The sequence below is a fragment of the Hyperolius riggenbachi genome, chromosome 11, assembly GCF_040937935.1.
Source record: "Hyperolius riggenbachi isolate aHypRig1 chromosome 11, aHypRig1.pri, whole genome shotgun sequence".
NCBI classification, from domain to species: domain Eukaryota; kingdom Metazoa; phylum Chordata; class Amphibia; order Anura; family Hyperoliidae; genus Hyperolius; species Hyperolius riggenbachi.
Genome location: NC_090656.1, coordinates 183,855,145 through 183,876,575, shown reverse-complemented (window position 1 = coordinate 183,876,575; position 21,431 = coordinate 183,855,145). Strand labels below are relative to the sequence as shown.

The following is a 21,431-nucleotide window of genomic DNA, read 5'->3' as shown; positions in this document are numbered from 1 at the left end:
GTTTCATAGAGTTTAACTACCTTTTCCCAAAGATCCTTTGACATTTCTTTTGTTTTTCTTATGACTTAGAATCCAAAAAAAACATCAGTGAAGCATTGGATAAAAGAGGAAAGGGTCTGTTAGGAGTCCAGAAACGCATTTACATTTTATACACACCCAATTATTACAAGCAAACAGACCACAGGTGAAGGCAGAGATGGCTAATTTCCGTGCAGAGTTGCGCCGATGATTTGGGCGCTTCCATAGGCCGCTCAGTGACTAATTTGGCTCAGTGATGAATAGAAAAAAATTAGGTACCTTGGCCACTGGCAATAGCCATTGCCCGAAATACGTGCATAAACATTGCGTTGTGGGTATGGAGACAATGATTGGTTCAGGGACCCCATGATCCCTTGCACCAATAATTACCTTTGGGGACATGAACACATTTATTACTATTTTTTATTTTAAAAAACTTTTTTCTTTACTATTTTTTATTAATGAATACTGTTACTAGCAAGGCATGCCCGTGATAGTCTGCAGCGGGGCAGTTTCTCTCAGACCAAGCTCCTACGTTCAGGCGGCATAAGTCGCTGCTTTTCTGGACGTATGAGCAGTTAAGTATCATCAATTATCCCTGGTTTTCTATTGTTCTCAGCAGATATCTTCAGAGAGTTAACATCTTCACTAGCAAATCTATATTTTTCTATATACACAAATTGGTAATGCTACTCAATTTATTTTGGACAATAAATAAAACAACCACCTAATTATACATCTGGTTATTTGATAAACTGTTGCTATAATGCCACTCACCATTTCCACTACTTCCACCTCAGCTTCAATTCTCAGGTGATACAGGAAAACCACAAGGTCTTTCTTCATTTGGATGCTGTTGTCATCCATTTGTGCCACAGTAAATATCCTCATTTTGCACTTTTTCCAAACCTGCAAGTAAAAAGCAAAATAGGACCAGTGTGATGAAAATACTCGTTAGACTTACCGGTAGACGGTATTTCTACGAGGCCTCCAATATGGCCCCTAGTTGAGAGAACCCCGGCCCCTCCCTGCAAGAGAAACACAGGCTTAGCATCTTAATTAAATTAAGGAGGTATATAGGTCGGGTGCTCCCTTCCCCTCACCAGTTTTTACAGAGAATAACCTCGTGCCCCACACCGTGAAAATGTAAGTTTAACAAGACACCACGTGAGACAGGGAGGGAAATATGAGGGCCATCCTGGAGGCCTCGTAGAAATACCGTCTACCGGTAAGTCTAACGAGTATTTTATCCTTACGTCCTTCCAGGATGGCCCCTAGTTGAGAGACCACAGAGAAATCATACCTCATAATTAGGGTGGGATAACCGCTTGTAAGACCTTTCTCCCAAAAGACATATCTTGGTTTGACAGAAGGTCTATTCTGTAGTGTTTGACGAAAGTCGTTGGGGTAGACCATGTTGCCGTTTTACAGATCTGGTCTACCGACGCTCCGGCCCTTTCTGCCCACGAGGTGGATACTGACCTTGTGGAGTGAGCTGACGATGGGCAGGTGCTGGTTTGTTCGCCATGACATAAGCTTGGTGTATAGCTTGTCTTAACCATCTGGAAATTGTATTTTTACTTGCTGCCTGTCCCTTTTTTTGGCCACTAAACATAATTAACAAATTATTATCCTTCCTCCATTCTCTCGTCCTGTCCAAGTAAATTAGAATGGCTCTCCTTACATCTAATGTATGCAATGCCCTTTCCTTCTCGTTACTTGGGTTATTACAGAAGGATGGGATGATTATGTCTTGTTTCCTATGGAAACTAGAGTCTACTTTTGGTCTGTAAGTCGGGTCTGGTCTAAATATAATCTTGTCCTCCAAAACTGTCATGTAAGGGTCCTTCATGGATATGGCTTGTAGGTCGCTAACTCTCCTGGCTGAAGTGATTGCTATCAGAAAGGCTACCTTGAGAGTCAGAACACTGTCAGAAGACTCCTGCAGGGGCTCAAAGGGTGGTTTTATCAACTGTTGCAAGACCAACGACAAGTCCCAGGGAGGAAAGGTTTGCAGTTTAGTCGGTCTGTTTTTAGATATTGATTTAATAAAGGATATCACATATCGGTTCTTGGCTAGCCTTCTGTCTAAGAAGACAGAAAGTGCCGCAATTTGCACCTTGATTGTACTTACTGATAAGTTCATTTCAACTCCATCCTGCAAAAAATCTAAGATTAAGGGTAAACTGTTTTCTCTAAGATTTACCCCCTTTCTCTCTTTCCACCCACAAAAAGTCTTCCATACTTTTAGATATATCTTTCTTGTTATTTCTTTTCTTTCTGAAATGAGAGTAGAAATCACTCTTTCTGAGAAACCTTGACTCCTTAGCAGTTGCCTCTCAGGATCCAGGCTGTCAGCCCTAATCTGTCTAACTGAGGATGGAACCGCTTCTTCTGAGAGAGAAGATCCTGTCTCTTGGGAAGCGTCCATGGGTCCTGGATTGCTAGTGACTTGACCAGTGGGAACCACGCCCTCTTTGGCCACCAGGGAGTGATGAGAATGACTGTAGCTTTTTCCTGCATAATTTTTCCCACCACCCTGGACAGTAGATTGAATGGAGGAAAAGCATATACTAGGCCTTTGCCCCATACCGTGGTTAGCGCATCCTGACTTTCTTGCGAAGATGAAGCTGTGAGGGAATAGTAGTTTGGGAGTTTTGCGTTCAGTGGTGACGCAAACAAGTCCTTGCTGGGAAGTCCCCACTTTGCCACTATCTGCTCAAAAACCTCTGGACATAGTTCCCATTCTGACTCCTGAGTATAGTTTCTGCTCAGGCTGTCTGCTAGCCAGTTTTGGGTGCCCCTTATGTAGGTTGCTGCTAAGGTCTTCACGTGTTGTTCCCCCCAGTTTGAAATTTCCAGTGACAGGGCTAGAAGATTTCGTATTCTCGTGCCTCCCTGTTTGTTTATGTAACTTACTGCAACTATATTGTCTGAGAGGACCAATACCTCTTGGTCCTTCAGACGCTTCTCGAATGCCGATAATGCCTCTTTGATTGCTAAAAGTTCTCTGAAGTTGGAGGACTTTGTCTTTTGATCCGGTGCCCAACTTCCCTGCGTTTGTATACCTTGGCAATGGGCTCCCAAGCCCCATGCACTGGCGTCTGTCGTGACCCGTATGGTTGGCTTTTGAACCCAATGACGTCCTTGCGTGAGGTTTCTTGGTTCTAACCACCAGCTTAGGGACTCCCTTGTTTTGGTATCTAATACCCTGGACTGATTTAGGGATCTGTGGTTTTTGTCCCAGTTTGCCAAAAACCACTGCTGCAGAGCTCTTGAGTGCGCCTGAGCCCACTGAACTGCGGGAATGCAGGACGTCATTGAGCCCACCAAAGATAATACTTGTCTCAGTGTTACCTTTTGTAGAGCCAGAAGGTTCCGAGTCTTTTCGGTAACCTTTGTTACTTTTTCTTCTGGTAAAAATATTTTCTGTGACATTGAATCTAAGAGGTAACCCAGAAATATTTTTGACTGAGCAGGTACAAAATCCGATTTCTCGGAATTTATTATCCAGCCCAAAAATCTTAAGGTGTGAATGCAGAGGCATAGATCCTTCTCTAGCGCTTCTGCCGTTTCCCCCATTACTAGAAAATCGTCTAGATAAGGGATAATTTTTATACTTTTCAAATGAAGGTAAGCCGTGACTTCCGCCATGATCTTCGTGAAGATGCGTGGCGAAGCTGCGAGACCGAAAGGGAGCGCGCGGAACTGGTAATGGCAAACCGAATTCCCTACTTTTAACGCGAACCGGAGAAACTTCTGGTGTTCCAACAAAATTGGCACATGGAGGTAAGCATCCTGGAGGTCCAGGGTGCACATGAAGACCTCCGGGGATAGAAGATTTCTCACTGAATAAATGCTTTCCATCTTGAATTTTTTCTCGCGAAGGAAACCATTTAGTTCTCTTAGATAGATGATCATCCGGTATTTGCCCGACGGTTTCTGAACTAAAAAAACGTGGGAGTAGAATCCCTTCCCTCGCTGGTCTGGAGGAACGATCGAAATTACCTCCTGATCCATGAGGGAAGTCACGGCTTCTTTTAAGGCTGTTGCCTTTATCTGATCCTTTGGGAGGCTGGTAACATACAATCTTGGGGGGGGGGGGGGGGGGGGAAGGAATTTCCCTGAATTCCAGCCTGTAACCTCTTTCTATAATGCTTAAAATAAATTGGCTCTGGGAAACTGTACTCCACTGATCTCTGAAGTACAGTAGTCGACCCCCCACCTTTACACTGTCACTTGGTGTCTTTATTCCCCAGGGTTGGAGGCCTCTGGTAAGTGGATGCCCCTCTACCTCTGCCCCGGGAGTAGGACCAATTTCTCTTGAGATCTGAGGGCTTACCCCTAGAGATGGTAGCGCCTCTCCCCCGAAAGTATTTTCTTAATTGTCCTTTTTTCCGTTTATCCGGAAACCTCTTTCTTTTGTCTGTAGAACGGGTTAGAACCTCATCTAGGTCCTTTCCGAACAATAGGGAACCCTGAAACTTCATGGCACACAACCTTGTTTTGGACATAATATCCCCCTCCCAAGTCTTAAACCAGGTGGCTCTTCTGATTGTATTTACTAGAGCCAAAGCCTTGGCCGCCGCTCTTAGTGATTCCACCAAGGCATCAGCGAGAAACGCTAGGGCTCTAGCAATAACCGGGAGGGACTCCAGTAGCTCCAAATGAGGAGTACCAGACACCAAGTGATTCTGTAACTCATCTATCCACGTTATCAAATTCCTGGATACACACACAGACGATATAGTGGGTTTACACAAAAAGGAAATAGCTTCCCAAGCCCGTTTTGAGAGAACCTCCACCTTTTTATCCATGGGGTCCTTGAGGGCCCCTGTATCCTCGAAAGACAGGTCTGCGTCTTTAGAATACTGAGAGAGGCTAGCATCTAACCTAGGACATTTTGCCCATCTCTGAATCTCCTCCTCATTAAAGGGGAACCTTCTTTTAAAGGATTTTGGGATAGCTAACCTCCTTTCAGGCGTTTCCCACTGGTCATCCATAATAGAATCAAGGGCCTTATGAATGGGAAAGACCCGTCCTGCAGGGACCTGTAGCCCCTTATAGATCACGTCCTGTACTGAGGTCTCCTGAACCGTCATAGGAATCTGTTCGGAGTCATAAATTGCTTTCAATAACTCCGGGGTCTCCTCTGCACTGAACAGGTACTTAGAAGCTCTTTTTAGAACTGGTCCTTCCCCTGATTCCTCCTCAGAGGGCCCCTCCTCCACCTCTTCTACCTCCTCCACTGAGGAGTCATACTGTTCCTGATCCTGAACAGAATTAGATCTGTTAGTGTACTGAGATGTCTGTGGAGTTTGTGACCTCTCTGAAATAACCGATCTGAGTGCCTGGAAAGTAGTTTGCATCTCAGCGGTAAAGGACGCTAAAAATAGTTTGACCACTTTAGATGATTCCTGCTCTGCGGAATCATCCAAGCATTTCTGACATAGTGTCTTTAACCAAGTGTCAGGTAACTTAGCATTGCAGGAATTACATCTCCTAGATTTATTTTTGTGTTTAAGGGATGTAGTTTTTCCAAAGCCCTTTGCCTGTGGAAAAAACAGAATATAAACAGTATAACTACCTGACCTACATAGTGCTTACAAAGCCTATATTCGCTTACTCTACCTGCACTTGGCCAGTCACTTCCGTCTTTTTTGAGGGCTCCATTGCAGCAGTTGAGGTAGCTAGCTCCATGCTGCTTCAAAAGCCGGCTTCCAAGTGATCCGGGTTCCTTATAAGGCACCCGGCGGCTCCTCCCCCTATTTCCGGGGACCCTAAGCGCCATCTTTATCCATGGCAGACGGAGCCCTTTTTTGCCCCGCTGCCGTTTTTTAAGGAGGCGGATTGCGGGCATAGTCCCTAGTGCCCCCTCCTTCGCTGCCATCCTGTCGCCGCGTTTGATTCCCCGATCCTGTGCTTACTACAAGCAGATCGTGTACGGCGGCGGGGAAGCCATTCACCCACCCCCCCCCCCCCCGGAAGCGGAAGCGCGTCTCTTGGCCTTCAGACGAAAAAGGGGCGTGGCTAAAGAGGCGAAGCTCCGAACGCCGATCAAGCTTCCGGCCTCGTCCTCCACCAAAGCCTATTGCCTCTGCCTCCACTTGCCTTAGCCCACGGACAGCCGGAGGGATGGCTATCCCTCTAGGACGACAGCTCCCTGCCTGGCTCCCGCGGGAGGCCTCCAGCCGGTCCCAGCCGCCCAGAGACCTACAGACCAGGTAGGAAAACCAGGTTTACTCACCTCCTGGTCTGTCCGCTGGCAACACCATGCCAACAGCACCCGCAGGGTCACATGGCCGGTAGGGTAGGGACGGAACATAGTGGCCACAACGTCTCCATCACATGGCCCCTAGCCCCTCAGCAGCCTGTGTAACCTGCAACGTGGAAACATAGTGAAAACTGGTGAGGGGAAGGGAGCACCCGACCTATATACCTCCTTAATTTAATTAAGATACTAAGCCTGTGTTTCTCTTGCAGGGAGGGGCCGGGGTTCTCTCAAATAGGGGCCATCCTGGAGGACGTAAGGATAAAACTCACATATTAAACAGCATATTATATAAGTGCTTGTTTGGCGTTTTATTAATATGTTATTAATGGTGTATGTTTACAATCAGGAATTCATACATAAATCATTCTCTAATGCCATGTTCAAACCCCGTAGAGATATAAAAGTCAAGTAATCAAATAATTTCTATATAGGTTTTGACATTTCAGTTAGCTTTTAAATAGATTGCTGTATCACCTGAATCAACTGCAAGCATTCGAAACGTTAAAGAGAACCCGAGGTGGGTTTGAAGAATGTTATCTGCATACAGAGGCTGGATCTGCCTATACAGCCCAGCCTCTGTTGCTATCCCAAACCCCCCTAAGGTCCCCCTGCACTCTGCAATCCCTCATAAATCACAGCCACGCTGCTGACAGACAGCTTGTCAGAGCTGGCTGTGTTTAGCTCTATTGTGTCAGTCTGCTGCTTTCCTCTCCTCCTGCAGAACTCCAGTCCCCACCTGCATCCCTTACCTCCCCGCTGATTGGAGGGAAGGGACAGGGGCAGGGACCGGAGCTCTGCTGGCGGGGGAGCAGCCGAGACTGACACTACAGATGTAAACACAGTCTGCATAGCGTGGCTGTGATTTATGTCTGATTGCAGAGTGCAGGGGGACCTTAGGGGGGTTTGGGACAGCAACAGAGGCTGGACTGTATAGGCAGATCCAGCCTCTGTATGCAGATAACATTCTTTAAACACACCTCGGGTTCTCTTTAAAGTAGATCCGAGATGAAAAACTAACTATAACAAGTAACTAGTCTATATATCTTATCTAAAGTTTAGATGGTTTACACAGTAAATCTAGCTGCATATAGCTTCAACAGTTTATGATGCAATAAGAGCGGCCATGTTCTGTTTGTCATCATTACACAGGTAATCTGCAACTGAATCTCCACCCCTCAGCCTGTGAAAAAGTCACTCCCCCCTCCCCTCTGCCTCTAAAATCTCTGGCTAGTAACCATCTCAGACCCATGTAGCAAGGGCTTATGGGAGCTCAGTCTGGGCAGGAGGATGAGTGCCTTGGTGTTTTAGAGAAAGAGGCTTGATTAGTTTATAGGGAATTAGAGTATTAAAACAAAAAAAAAGTATTTGGCTTGAGGAATGCTCTATAAACTACATGTAAGGAACACAATTATGCAATGAATAAAAGTTCATCTCGGATCCACTTTAAGATTCTTCTTCAGGCAGGATACCTGAAGCAACGTTTGTTATTTTGACACAGGCATGTCTGTCTTCCTTTGTAGAAGTAAGTTTACAATTGCTAAGGGAAGGAGGCAAGCAGTTTTTTTTTTTGTTAGAGTCTAAGAAACACATTGATGCTGTAGTTCATCCTTCATTTTCTTTTTAAATCTGTAGGACAGTACATTTGCATTTACCAGCAGCATAGTGCTTGGTGCATTGGATGCCTCTGCTTTATGCAATACATATTTTAAACCTACCTGGCTGGCTCTTATGTTGGGGATACACAATTAGATTTTTGGGCAGATTTACTTTCATATCGTTTTTCAAATCGAGTATGATTGGCTTCAATGAGTAAATCGATCAGAAAAGCGATCGAAATCGAAATCAGATTGGATCTGTCAGAAATTATCCATCAAGCCATATATCTGCCGAAAAAACACATGGTGTATTCCCAGCATTACAGTCCATTTCCAAGTGAGACAACCACAGAGAAAGCTGCCCAGTCTAGTTCATCTGTCAGCAGTCAGGAAGGAGCTAGAAGAAAGCACCATTCAGTCTCTACATCAGCACAGACCACCTGACCAAGACTCCCTGTGCTGATAAAAGATAAATCATTTGTGGCCAGGTCTGCAGCTATAGCAGGGTTGTGGTACTGCCGAAAGACCAGGCGTGTCAGACTCAAATACAAAGTGGGATGAAATTAAACACTTGGATCAAGCCATGGGCTACCCTCAATGTCTAGTGGCCTCTCACTTATAAAATTCCCTGGTGTCTAATAGCTCCCCACTCCATCCCCAATACAGTTCCCTGGTGTCTAGAGCCCCCCTCCTTCCCCTATACAGTTACCTGGTGTCTAGTGGCCCTTCTCCCTCCCCTATATAGTTCTCTGGTATCTAGTGCTTTAACTGCCCCTCCCCATCTGGCTTCCCAGATGATCTAGGACTTCACCTCCACTATTGCTTCTCTGGTGGTGTAGAGTGCCAAACTAATGGTTAACCACCTGAGGTACAAATTTAATGGCTCTGAGGGCCAGATTTTGCCCTGGGGCTGGAGTATGACATGCATGCTATAGAAAGTTAATCTATGACCAGTGGAAGGAAGGTATGGCTCTGTGTTCAGCAGTAAAAACTGCATAGTTAGGGAGCACTTAATTTCCTTGCAAATGAAAACTTTTTAGCTTACCTTATGCTGTTTCAAGAGGAAGGGAAGCAGCATAAGCATCCCGCCATCGTGTACAATCCACCACACATCAATATTTCCTTCCAAGTAACGCTCATGATTGCTTGGGTAGAAAGACACGTTTTTCGGGACCATAAGGGCCAAGTGCGCTGCAGTTGTGCACCGAACAGTGTCTGCCAATGAGACAATTACCACAGCAAAATTAGAAAAATAAAAACATTTTCTTTCCAGTTTGAAGCTGAACTCCAGGTGAACATCTACATACAGATAATATAAAGTGTACAGTATGTCAAATGTATTACATGCCAAAAGATTGATCATTTTGATCAGTCAAGACAGGGTTAGGTAGCACTGCCAGCAATCTTACCTGTCTCTTTTATATACCCTTTAGGAACATGGACAGGACTGAGCAGACAAACGGACTGATACCTAAAGTCATTACAGTCCTCTTCCCCCCTCTAAGTGACCCTAAAGGTGGCCACGAACGGTCCAATTTCTAGCAAAAAAAACGTTTGAGCGATCAGTTAATTCTGATTGGAAGAAAAATCTCTCACTACACCATCAATGAACCAATCTTTGCTTCCTATCACAACCAACAAGAAAATCGGACGACTATTTTATAATCATTCCTAATTGATTGTGCCCATCAACTGAGATTATTTACAACCAATCAGATCAGAACTTGATTGCTCAAATGATTTTTCGCTAGGAATTGGACCGTTAGTGGCCACATACAAATTGGTCGAACATCCACAGATGAGGTGTCTTGGAAGGGTCATGTGCAAAAGACAAAGACTGTATTATAATGGAATCATGCTTGGTGTGATTAACCTTCATTAAACTAGTCATGCAGGTAATATGCAAGTAAAGCATACATGACAAATAAATGCACATGCCAAGTGCATTACTAGGATCCTAGTATTCCCTCTTGAAATTCAATTAAGCAAAGTTAAACCACGCAAAAAAATAAATAAAAAGTGTTTCTTACACACAAAATACATAATTGGGCAGCCCGTCCTCTCAAACATAATTACCGGTAGATATTTCACATATATAGGCAAAGATCCAGCCCATTAGGAAAAAAAATTATAAATAGGCCCCCTTAACCACTTCCCGACCGCCGTATATACAATTGGCGGCCGGGAAGTGCACCCCGCAAGGACCGCCGTATAGACAAATGGCGGCGGTCCTTGTAGGGGCATGGGCGGAGCGATCGCGTCATCCGTGACGCGATCCTCCGCCTCCGCCTGGCGCCGCTCACCCGCCGCAACATCCCGCCGGCCATACGGAAGCGCCGGCGGGATGTTAACCCGACGATCGCCGCATACAAAGTGTATAATACACTTTGTAATGTTTACAAAGTGTATTATACAGGCTGCCTCCTGCCCTGGTGGTCCCAGTGTCCGAGGGACCACCAGGGCAGGCTGCAGCCACCCTATGTCGCACCAAGCACACTGATTTCTCCCCCCCCCCCCTGCCCCAGATCGCCCACAGCACCCATCAGACCCCCCCCTGCCCACCCCCCAGACCCCTGTTTGCACCCAATCACCCCCCTAATCACCCATCAATCACTCCCTGTCACTATCTGTCAACGCTATTTTTTTTTTATCCCCCCCTGCCCCCTCCTGATCACCTCCCCACCCCTCAGATTCTCCCCAGACCCCCCCCCCCCCCGACCCCCCCCCCCCCATGTACTGTATGCATCTATCCCCCCTGATCACCTGTCAATCACCTGTCAATCACCCATCAATCACCCCCTGTCACTGCCACCCATCAATCAGCCCCTGACCTGCCCCTTGCGGGCAATCTGATCACCCCCCCACACCAATAGATCGCCCGCAGATCCGACATCAGATCACCACCCAAGCGCAGCGTTTACATCTATTCTCTCCTCTAAACACCCACTAATTACCCATTATTCACCCATCAATCACCCCCTATCACCACCTGTCACTTTTACCTATCAGATCAGATCCTAATCTGCCCCTTGCGGGCACCCAATCACCCGCCCAGACGCTCAGATTGCCCTCTGACCCCCCCCCCCCCTTATCAATTCACCAGTGCATTAATTACATCTGTTCTTCCCTGTAATAACCCACTGATCACCTGTCAATCACCTGCCAATCACCTATCACCCATCAATCACCCCCTGTCACTGCCACCCATCAATCAGCCCCTAACCTGCCCCTTGCGGGCAATCTGATCACCCACCCACACCATTAGATTGCCCGCAAACCCGCCGTCAGATTACCTCCCAAATGTATTGTTTACATCGGTTATCTTCTCTAAACACCCATTAATTACCCATCAATCACCCCCTATCACCACCTGTCACTGTTACCTATCAGATCAGACCCTAATCTGCCCCTTGCGGGCACCCAATCACCCGCCCACACGCTCAGATTGCCCTCAGACCCCCCCCCCCCTTATCAATTCGCCAGTGCATTAATTACATCTGTCCTTCCCTGTAATAACCCACTGATCACCTGTCAATCACCTGCCAATCACCTATCACCCATTAATCACCCCCTGTCACTGCCACCCAACAATCAGCCCCTAACCTGCCCCTTGCGGGCAATCTGATCACCCACCCACACCAATAGATCGCCCGCAGATCCGACATCAGATCGCCTCCCAAATCCATTGTTTCCATCTATTCTCTCCTCTAAACACCCACTAATTACCCATCAATCACCCCCTATCACCACCTGTCACTGTTACCCATCAGATCAGACCCTAATCTGCCCCTTGCGGGCACCCAATCACCCGCCTACACGCTCAGATTGCCCTCAGATCCCCCCTTATCAATTCGCCAGGGCAATATTTACATCTGTTCGCCCCTGTAATAACCCACTGATTACCTGTCAATCACCTATCAATCACCCATCAATCACCCCCTGTCACTGCCACCCATCAATCACCCCCTGTCACTGCCACCCATCAATCACCCGCTGTCACTGCCACCCATCAATCAGCCCCTAACCTGCCCCTTGCGGGCAATCTGATCACCCACACCAATAGATCGCCCGCAGATCCGACGTCCGATCACCTCCCAAGTGCAGTGTTTACATCTGTTCTCTACCCTAAACACCCACTAATTACCCATCAATCACCCCCTGTCACTGCTACCTATCAGATTAGACCCCTATCTGCCCCTAGGGCACTCAATCACCCGCCCACACCCTCAGAATGCCCTCAGACCCCAGCCCTGATCACCTTGCCAGTGCATTGCTTACATCTATTCCCCCCTCTAATCACACCTTGAGACACCCATCAATCTCCTCCTGTCACCCCCTAGCACACCTACCCATCAGATCAGGCCCTAATTTGCCCCGTGTGGGCTCCTGATCACTCGGCCAAACCCTCAGATCCCCCTCAGACCCCTTTCCGAACACCTCCCCAGTGCATTGATTGCATCTATTTTTCCCTCTAACCACCCCCTGAGACACCCATCAATCACCTCCTGTCACCCCCCAAGCACTCCTATCCATCAGATCAGGCCCAATACAACCTGTCATCTAAAAGGCCACCCTGCTTATGACCGGTTCCACAAAATTCGCCCCCTCATAGACCAACTGTCATCAAAATTTGCAGATGCTTATACCCCTGAACAGTCATTTTGAGACATTTGGTTTCCAGACTACTCACGGTTTTGGGCCCGTAAAATGCCAGGGCGGTATAGGAACCCCACAAGTGACCCCATTTTAGAAAAAAAGACACCCCAAGGTATTCTGTTAGGTGTATGACGAGTTCATAGAAGATTTTATTTTTTGTCAATTTTAGCGGAAATTGATTTTTATTGGGTTTTTTTCACAAAGTGTCATTTTCCACTAACTTGTGACAAAAAATAAAATCTTCTATGAACTCGCCATACACCTAACGGAATACCTTGGGGTGTCTTCTTTCTAAAATGGGGTCACTTGTGGGGTTCCTATACTGCCCTGGCATTTTAGGGGCTCTAAACCGCGAGGAGTAGTCTAGAAAACAAATGCCTCAAAATTACCTGTGAATAGGACGTTGGGCCCCTTAGCGCACCTAGGCTGCAAAAAAAGTGTCACACATGTGGTACCGCCGTACTCAGGAAAAGTAGTATAATGTGTTTTGGGGTGTATTTTTACACATACCCATGCTGGGTGGGAGAAATTTCTATGTAAATGGACAATTGTGTGTAAAAAAAAAATCAAACAATTGTCATTTACAGAGATATTTCTCCCACTTAGCATGGGTATGTGTAAAAATACACCCCAAAACACATTATACTACTTCTCCTGAGTACGGCGGTACCACATGTGTGGCACTTTTTTACACCCTAAGTACGCTAAGGGGCCCAAAGTCCAATGAGTACCTTTAGGATTTCACAGGCCATTTTGCGACATTTGGTTTCAAGACTACTCCTCGCGGCTTAGGGCCCCTAAAATGCCAGGGCAGTATAGGAACCCCACAAATGACCCCATTCTAGAAAGAAGACACCCCAAGGTATTCTGTTAGGAGTATGGTGAGTTCATAGAAGATTTTATTTTTTGTCACAAGTTAGCGGAAAATGACACTTTGTGAAAAAAAACAATTAAAATCAATTTCCGCTAACTTGTGACAAAAAAATAAAAACTTCTATGAACTCACCATACTCCTAACGGAATACCTTGGGGTGTCTTCTTTCTAAAATGGGGTCATTAGTGGGGTTCCTACACTGCCCTGGCATTTTAGGGGCCCTAAACCGTGAGGAGTAGTCTTGAAACAAAAATGACCTGTGAAATCCTAAAGGTACTCATTGGACTTTGGGCCCCTTAGCGCAGTTAGGGTGCAAAAAAGTGCCACACATGTGGTATCGCCGTACTTGGGAGAAGTAGTACAATGTGTTTTGGGGTGTATTTTTAAACCTACCCATGCTGGGTGGGAGAAATACCTCTGTAAATGACAATCTTTTGATTTTTTTTACACACAATTGCCCATTTACAGAGGTATTTCTCCCACCCAGCATGGGTATGTGTAAAAATACACCGCAAAACACATTGTACTACTTCTCCCGAGTACGTCGATACCACATGTGTGGCACTTTTTTGCACCCTAACTGCGCTAAAGGGCCCAAAGTCTAATGAGTACCTTTAGGATTTCACAGGTCATTTTGAGAAATTTTGTTTCAAGACTACTCCTCGCGGTTTAGGGCCCCTAAAATGCCAGGGCAGTATAGGAACACCACAAATGACCCCATTTTAGAAAGAAGACACCCCAAGGTATTCCGTTAGTAGTATAGCGAGTTCATAGAAGATTTAATTTTTTGTCACAAGTTAGCGGAAATTGATTTTAATTGTGTTTTTTCACAAAGTGTCATTTTCCGCTAACTTGTGACAAAAAATAAAATCTTCTATGAACTCACCATACTCCTAACAGAATACCTTGGGGTGTCTTCTTTCTAAAATGGGGTCATTTGTGGGGTTCCTATACTACCCTGGCATTTTAGGGGCCCTAAACCGTGAGGAGTAGTCTTGAAACGAAATTTCTCAAAATGACCTGTGAAATCCTAAAGGTACTCATTGGACTTTGGGCCCTTTAGCGCAGTTAGGGTGCAAAAAAGTGCCACATGCCCATGCTGAGTGGGAGAAAGATCTCTGTAAATGGACAATTGTGTGTAAAAAAAATTAACAAATTGTCATTTACAGAGATATTTCTCCCACCCAGCATGGGTATGTGTAAAAATACACCCCAAAACACATTATACTACTTCTCCTGAGTACGGCAATACCACATGTGTGGCACTTTTTTGCAGCCTAACTGCCAAAGTCCAATGAGCACCTTTAGGCTTTACAGGGGTGCTTACAATTTAGCACCCCCCAAAATGTCAGGACAGTAAACACACCCCACAAATGACCCCATTTTGGAAAGTAGACCCTTCAAGGTATTCAGAGAGGGGCATGGTGAGTCCGTGGCAGATTTCATTTTTTTTTTTTGTCGCAAGTTAGAAGAAATGGAAACTTTATTTTTTTTTTTTTTGTCACAAAGTGTCATTTTCCGCTTACTTGTGACAAAAAATAATATCTTCTATGAACTCACTATGCCTCTCAGTGAATACTTTGGGATGTCTTCTTTCCAAAATGGGGTCATTTGGGGGGTATTTATACTATCCTGGAATTCTAGCCTATCATGAAACATGACAGGGGGTCAGAAAAGTCATAGATGCTTGAAAATGGGAAAATTCACTTTTTGCACCACAGTTTGTAAACGCTATAACTTTTACCCAAACCAATAAATATACACTGAATGGGTTTTTTTTTATCCAAAACATGTTTGTCCACATTTTTCGCGCTGCATGTATAGAGAAATTTTACTTTATTTGAAAAATGTCAGCACAGAAAGTTAAAAAAAAATCATTTTTTTGCCAAAATTCATGTCTTTTTTGATGAATATAATAAAAAGTAAAAATCGCAGGAGCAATCAAATAGCACCAAAAGAAAGCTTTATTAGTGACAAGAAAAGGAGGTAAAATTCATTTAGGTGGTAGGTTGTATGAGCGAGCAATAAACCGTGAAAGCTGCAGTGGTCTGAATGGAAAAAAAGTGGCCGGTAGAAAGCCCTAGGTCCTCAAGTGGTTAAATTCCTAAGCAGAAAGTAGTCACTCTTAAATCCCCATGCATAAGGCAGAGTGTACCCTAAGGCCCCTGTTAGGAATAATGCATTGCCTTCTCCTGCCTGCTGGTGGCAGCTTTTACTTGGAGAACTTTGGACTTTCACTGTGCCACCAGCAGAGGGCTTTGTGGACATTTAGCAGCCTTGAAGTTCCACCTTCCACCAGCAGGTGGCTGTGTGCTGTCTGTACTAAGGAACTGCAGTTCTGTGTCTGCCCTGCAGAGGCCTCTATGGGACTTTGGTTAATTACCACCAGCTGCATCCTGCTTCTATTTAAGACTGCCTCTTCCTCCAAGCGATTGCCAGAACGTCTATGTCTGTAGGTCTGAGTTCCTGGTCACTCCTGTATCTGAGTCCTGTAACCTATTCCTTGTAACCTGTTCCTTGATCTGATTTCCTGTTGCTGAACCTTGCTAGTCCTGACTTTGCCTCTGCTCATTCCTTTGTACCTCGATATATCTGAATTACCGCTGCTGACCCTGATATGTGTTTTGACCTGTCTTTGCCTGCTCCTTTTGATACCGCGTTATTGTATATAATTGCTTGTACATATATATCTCGTGCACACCGTTTGTAAATAGATAGTTAGGTGTTATATATATTTTGTCACTGCTTCCCGGGTTATTTGTGTATATATTGTGTGCTGTGCATATGTGGTATGATATTTGCATTCACGCTTGTATGTATGCTTGCATTATTGCATTTGCAATAAAACATTATTTTGCACCTTAATTCCTGGTTCCAGTGTCTGTATACTGCAAACTGTGGTCAAACCCTGTTTCTCCGTTCAGGGCCGTGACAGCCCCGTTTACACTTAATCAGTTGGTACGCGTTTTTTTTTCTTCTTCATAGCAGTGCATTATGAAAAAGATTTAAAGAGACACTGAAGCGAAAAAAAATATATGATATAATGAATTGGTTGTGTACTATGAATAATTACTAGAAGATTAACAGCAAAGAAAATATTCTCATATTTTTATTTTCAGGTATATAGTGTTTTTTCTAACATTGCATTATTCTATAATATGTGCAGATTACACAACACTCAGCATTCAAAACGAGTCTTTCAGAGCAGACTGTGAAGTAATGACCTCTCCTCTAGCAGAGAAAAAGTAAACAGTTCAATTACAGTTGAGATAATAAAAGTCAGATAACAGCCCTCTTCACGACTAAGTTAGTCGGAGAGCTTAATAGCTTTTTTGCATAGAGATAACAACTGGAGTTTCTCAACTCTTCCTGTACTGGAAACAATTAGACTGATGTATCTGATCTTAATGTTTTTTTTCTTAGCTGTACTACACATACAAATCATAATATCATCATTTTTTTTTCGCTTCAGTGTCTCTTTAAGTTAAAACGCGTTAAGTGTGAACTGTGCCATAGGGAAACATGGGCATTACTTTGAAAATCAGTTATCTTTCAGTTATAACTGAGAGCAACTGATTAAGTGTAAACGGGGTCTAAGGGTCCTTTCACAATTTCTGCAATGTGAATTCTCTTTAAATTGCAACAGATAAACAAAAAGTGGCATCATAGCTTAATGGTGCGGCACAAACACACAGTGAGGCTTACATTACCATGTAAAGTAAGCCTTACTGCCAGTGCGTTATGCTATATTGAAAAAAAGCATCTCTTGTGTTGCCCTAGCGGAAGTGGTCATATCGCACTGCATCGCGAGCCATAGGGCCATCATTGCTTCTACTTCAGCATGCAGTCTTCAGCAGCACAGCCAGCAAATTTCCTGCGCCAGCCATCAGTCTGCCCTATAATGCAGTCTCAGGCGATGCGGTCACAACATACATCCCTCCGCATCATCCAAAAGACTTCCATTACAGACAGCCGTGGGAAGTAAGTAGCACACTTAGGTAAATCCTCCAGAGCACATAGTGCAAGCAGAAAACAGTTCAAGAAAACTGCGTACAAGAAGCCAGAGATATAAGGCCTCTTTCACGGTGAGACGTTGCGTTTGATGCAACGTTAAAGTCGCACAACGTGCCCCTAACGCAGCGCATGTAGGTTATGAAATTGGACGTTATTTTGCACTGCGTTATGTGTCTCTTGGTGCTCAGTTTGTCGCATACTGATGGAACGAAAACGGCGCATGCGTTAAATTTTTGCGTTAAATTTTTTTTTTTTTAAACATTACTGAGCATGTGCAACACACCAGTGAATAAGTGCAACAGATTTATTGCTAAACGCACAGCATGCAGCACTTTCTAAATATTGCTACACGTTACACAGAACGCAGCGTGTGCACTGTGAATGTCGCACAGACTTTGTATTGCTGTGCGTTAGTTTACGTTAAAACATTTTCTAACGTGCGACTTTAACGTTGCACTGTGAAAGTGACCTAAAGCCCAATCTACATGATAAGATTCTTTATACGATTCAATTACGATTCTATTTACGATCCGATTAAATCAGACATGTCCGATCAGGATTTGATTAGATTCAATTCGATTTGCCATTGTTTTGCATCGGCAAATCGAATTGAATCGAATCGAATCCTGATCGGACATGTCGGATTTAATCGGATCGTAAATAGAATCGTGATCTAATCGTATATAGAATCGTATCGTGTAGATTGGGCTTAAAACTCCCTTTTCTGCTGGACAACAACATGCCCTTGCCTCCCGGTATCTAATCTCGAAGGGGAGGCATGCCGTAGCCGAGCCACCACACCCATGTGCATGCCTGAGGCACACATCACCTACAAAAGTGGATTTGGGGCGTTGCAATGTCGGATTAAGCTGCCCTTATTCACTGAGCTACACATCACATGCATGTGCTCATGGACTCTGCTGCTCTTAGTTCCTTCAATGCACATGCCCATGGACACCCAAGCCAAATCCTTGTCAAACTGCAGTCCCCCAGGCCTGCTCGTTCACTAGATAGGTTAGAATACCATATCTCAGGAATCAGCAGGACTGGAGTTCTGTGATTTGACATGCATGAATGTGGCTTGATGGGTGCTCCCTACCCTCTGAATTTGGTGTGCGTGGGAGCCATGGCTACAGAGATCTCAAATGTAATGGATTGGGGTGCATCTCATGTCCATAACTCCACAGTATAAACTGCTGGATTGTACTACGCATGTGTGGCAGCATTATTCTAAGGGCAGCACACACAACACCAGCATGGGGGTGCTATTATATTACACTGTACATTGTATAGCCAGCATTAGCTTGTTTTTAACCTATAAGTGACAGGTACATTTGGATACAGGTACATGAACAGAATTAGCTTAGGCAATTGATAAAATCTTCCATTACTTTCCACGCCCAGGAGAGGCATTAAAGCAAGCAAGTACAGTTCTTATCTATTTTTATTAAAATCTCTTTCAAGCTAATGTGAACCTACATAAAAAAAATAAAAAATAAAATAATCAACCAGATACTTACCTAAGGAGAGAGAAGGCTCTGGGTCCTATTGAGCCTTTCTGCTCCTCTCATGGTCCGATCGTTCCAGTGCTGGATCCCCAATTTGAATCCCGATGCAGGAGGCTTCGGAAGCCCAAGTGTTCCTGAAGATGGGCGGCTCTGTACTGCGCACACGTGATAGCGCAAGAGAGAGCTCGCTAGCGCAGGCGCAGTAAAGGGCTGCCCGTCTTTGTGAGCACTCTGGCTCCCGAAGATTTATGAAGCCTCCTTCGGCAGCAGAGAACAGTATTTGACCAATTGGTGAATACTGCTACCGGGGGAGCCAGCGCTGGAACACTGAGGAGCGGGAAGACTCTATAGGACCCAGTGCATTCCCACTAAGCAGGCCAAGCAGTCACTTGGGGCCTCATGATTGTAGGGGCTTCGGAGGCTCCGTGACATCGTCGTAATGTCACATTGTTGTCCGCACTGGGCTGGCCGCGGCGTCTAATAGACGCCGTGCCAGTTCATAGCCCGCAGCCCCGCTCCAGCCTGCATAGTCTTCCGGCAGGCAGAGCAGGGCTACGGGAAGATGGCATCCAAAGCCCTGTACTGGAGGCTATGTCTCCAGTACAGGGCTTCAGGCGCCATCTTCCCGTAGCCCTGCTATTCCATTCAGCGTGGGAGATTGCAGGAGCAAGATCGTCCGGGGGAGCTGCTCGCCAGAGCCTGGTGCTCCAACCGGCCAGGAGAGGAGACTTCTGTCAGGTGAGTAAATGTTTTTTTTTGCAGGTGAAATGTTGCCCACATTGGGCTCTATTCATAAAAGGTTACCGCAAGTTTTCCGCTCAAAACAGCGGATTTTCCCGTCCATTTAGCAAAGTGGGCATTCATAAAAGCTGTTCCCGCATGAAAATCTACAATCCCCCAGCAGAGCGAGAAATTTCCGCCCTCTCCAGTGTTTTTCTAGATTTATCTAGAAAAAAGTAACAAAATGGCCATTCATGAAGTTTAGAGGAAGCGGTATGTGGACGGGAAATACCGCTTCCTCTGATTTTGCGGATTACATACAAGTGAATGGGACAGACCTCCCAGAGAGAGCAGTGCACGGAGGGACTCTGCCGGCTGAAGTGTTTCCGCATGCCTTCCGACAGCTTACCGCCAGCCTTCAGCGGGAGATCTCCGCACTTGCATTGCAGCTGGCAAGATTTTTTTGAATGACCACCCAGAAGTGTAAAATACCGCTGCGGTATTTTCCCTCCAGGAGTTTTTTCGCCACAACTTTTTTATGAATACAGCCCATTGCGTTTATTTTCTGCTGAAATGTTGCCCAAATTGCATTTATTTTCTGCTGATATGTTGCCCAAATTGCATTTATTTTCTGCTGAAATGTTGCCCACATTGCATTTATTTTCTGCTGAAATGTTGCCCACATTGCGTTTTTTTTCTTGTGAAATGTTGCCCACATTGCGTTTATTTTCTGGTGTCTGGGGTATCTGTTGCTGCATTTATTATTTAATGGTCATAGTTGGCTTTATTTGCTGCTTTACAATGTCATGGCCTTGCCCATTTTTTGTCGCGGCGCGCAAACACCCCCACGCCCATTTTCGTTGCGGCACATGCCATGGCCACGCCCACTTTCTGCGGAATAGCCACACCCATTTTTCGCGGGTCACTTCCTGCAGTCCGCTTGGGGCCACAAAAACCTTAGCTGAACTCCTGCCCTCTCCTTAGGTAAATATTTGGTTGATTTTTGTTTTGTTTTTTAGGTAGGTTCACATTAGCTTGAAAAGTTTCACCTGCCAGAAGAGTTACTGCTCAGCAATCCTGTGATTGTGTTTGGTGTAAGTTGTGCAGTCAGAAAGCAGTTGGTTTCTGGCTGACAGTGAGGATGTGGACACTCCTATGAGCTATAAGAGATTGGATAAAAATAGATAAGAACTGTACTTGAATTGACAGCTTGCTTTAATGCTCTCCTGGGAGTGGAAAGTAATGAAAGATTTTATCAATTGCCTAAGCTAATTCTGTTCATGTACCTGTATCCAAATGTACCTGTCACTTATAGGTTAAAAACAAGCTATTAGCTTTCAAGGTTGTTAAGTTTATATAGGGTATTGAGTGGTTAACCGCAACATTCAAGAAAAATGAAGGCAACATTTTGAGATAGTCTAGTAGATAATTTTAATTCTTGCATGCAGATTGAATCCTGATTGCATGGAACTTGAAAATGATCAAATGCTCTTCACAACAAAAGATTGTGTGCATCAAACACCAAGTGAAACCTGATATATCTGGCTTTGCAAGCGTGGCCTAAATGGCTCAACCAAGGCATTGCTCATGCAAATTTGCATTTGTTTTCACTTTCCAGAATATGCAAGGTCTTACAACTAAATTACACCGCAAAATTTTGCCCTGTGGGGACTATTAGTTCGCGCAACACTTAGCACTTTAAAGGACTTACGAGGCCAAGTATAGAAAAAAAAATAAAAAAAGTTAGCTACCTGCATCAGCTTGTAAGGAAC

At 44.9% G+C, this 21,431-nt stretch overlaps 1 protein-coding gene across 1 annotated transcript in view; it reads right to left on the bottom strand.

The window, feature by feature from the left end:
* Positions 1-21,431, bottom strand: part of SLC12A4 (solute carrier family 12 member 4) — a 135,468-nt gene that overhangs the window by 12,788 nt on the left and 101,249 nt on the right. Inside the window, exons 19-20 of the mRNA XM_068261427.1 lie at positions 8,933-9,102; positions 796-927 (exon numbers count right to left, since the gene is read on the bottom strand). Of these exons, the coding sequence (XP_068117528.1) occupies positions 796-927; positions 8,933-9,102 (302 nt within the window). The remainder of the gene's footprint in view (positions 1-795; positions 928-8,932; positions 9,103-21,431) is intronic.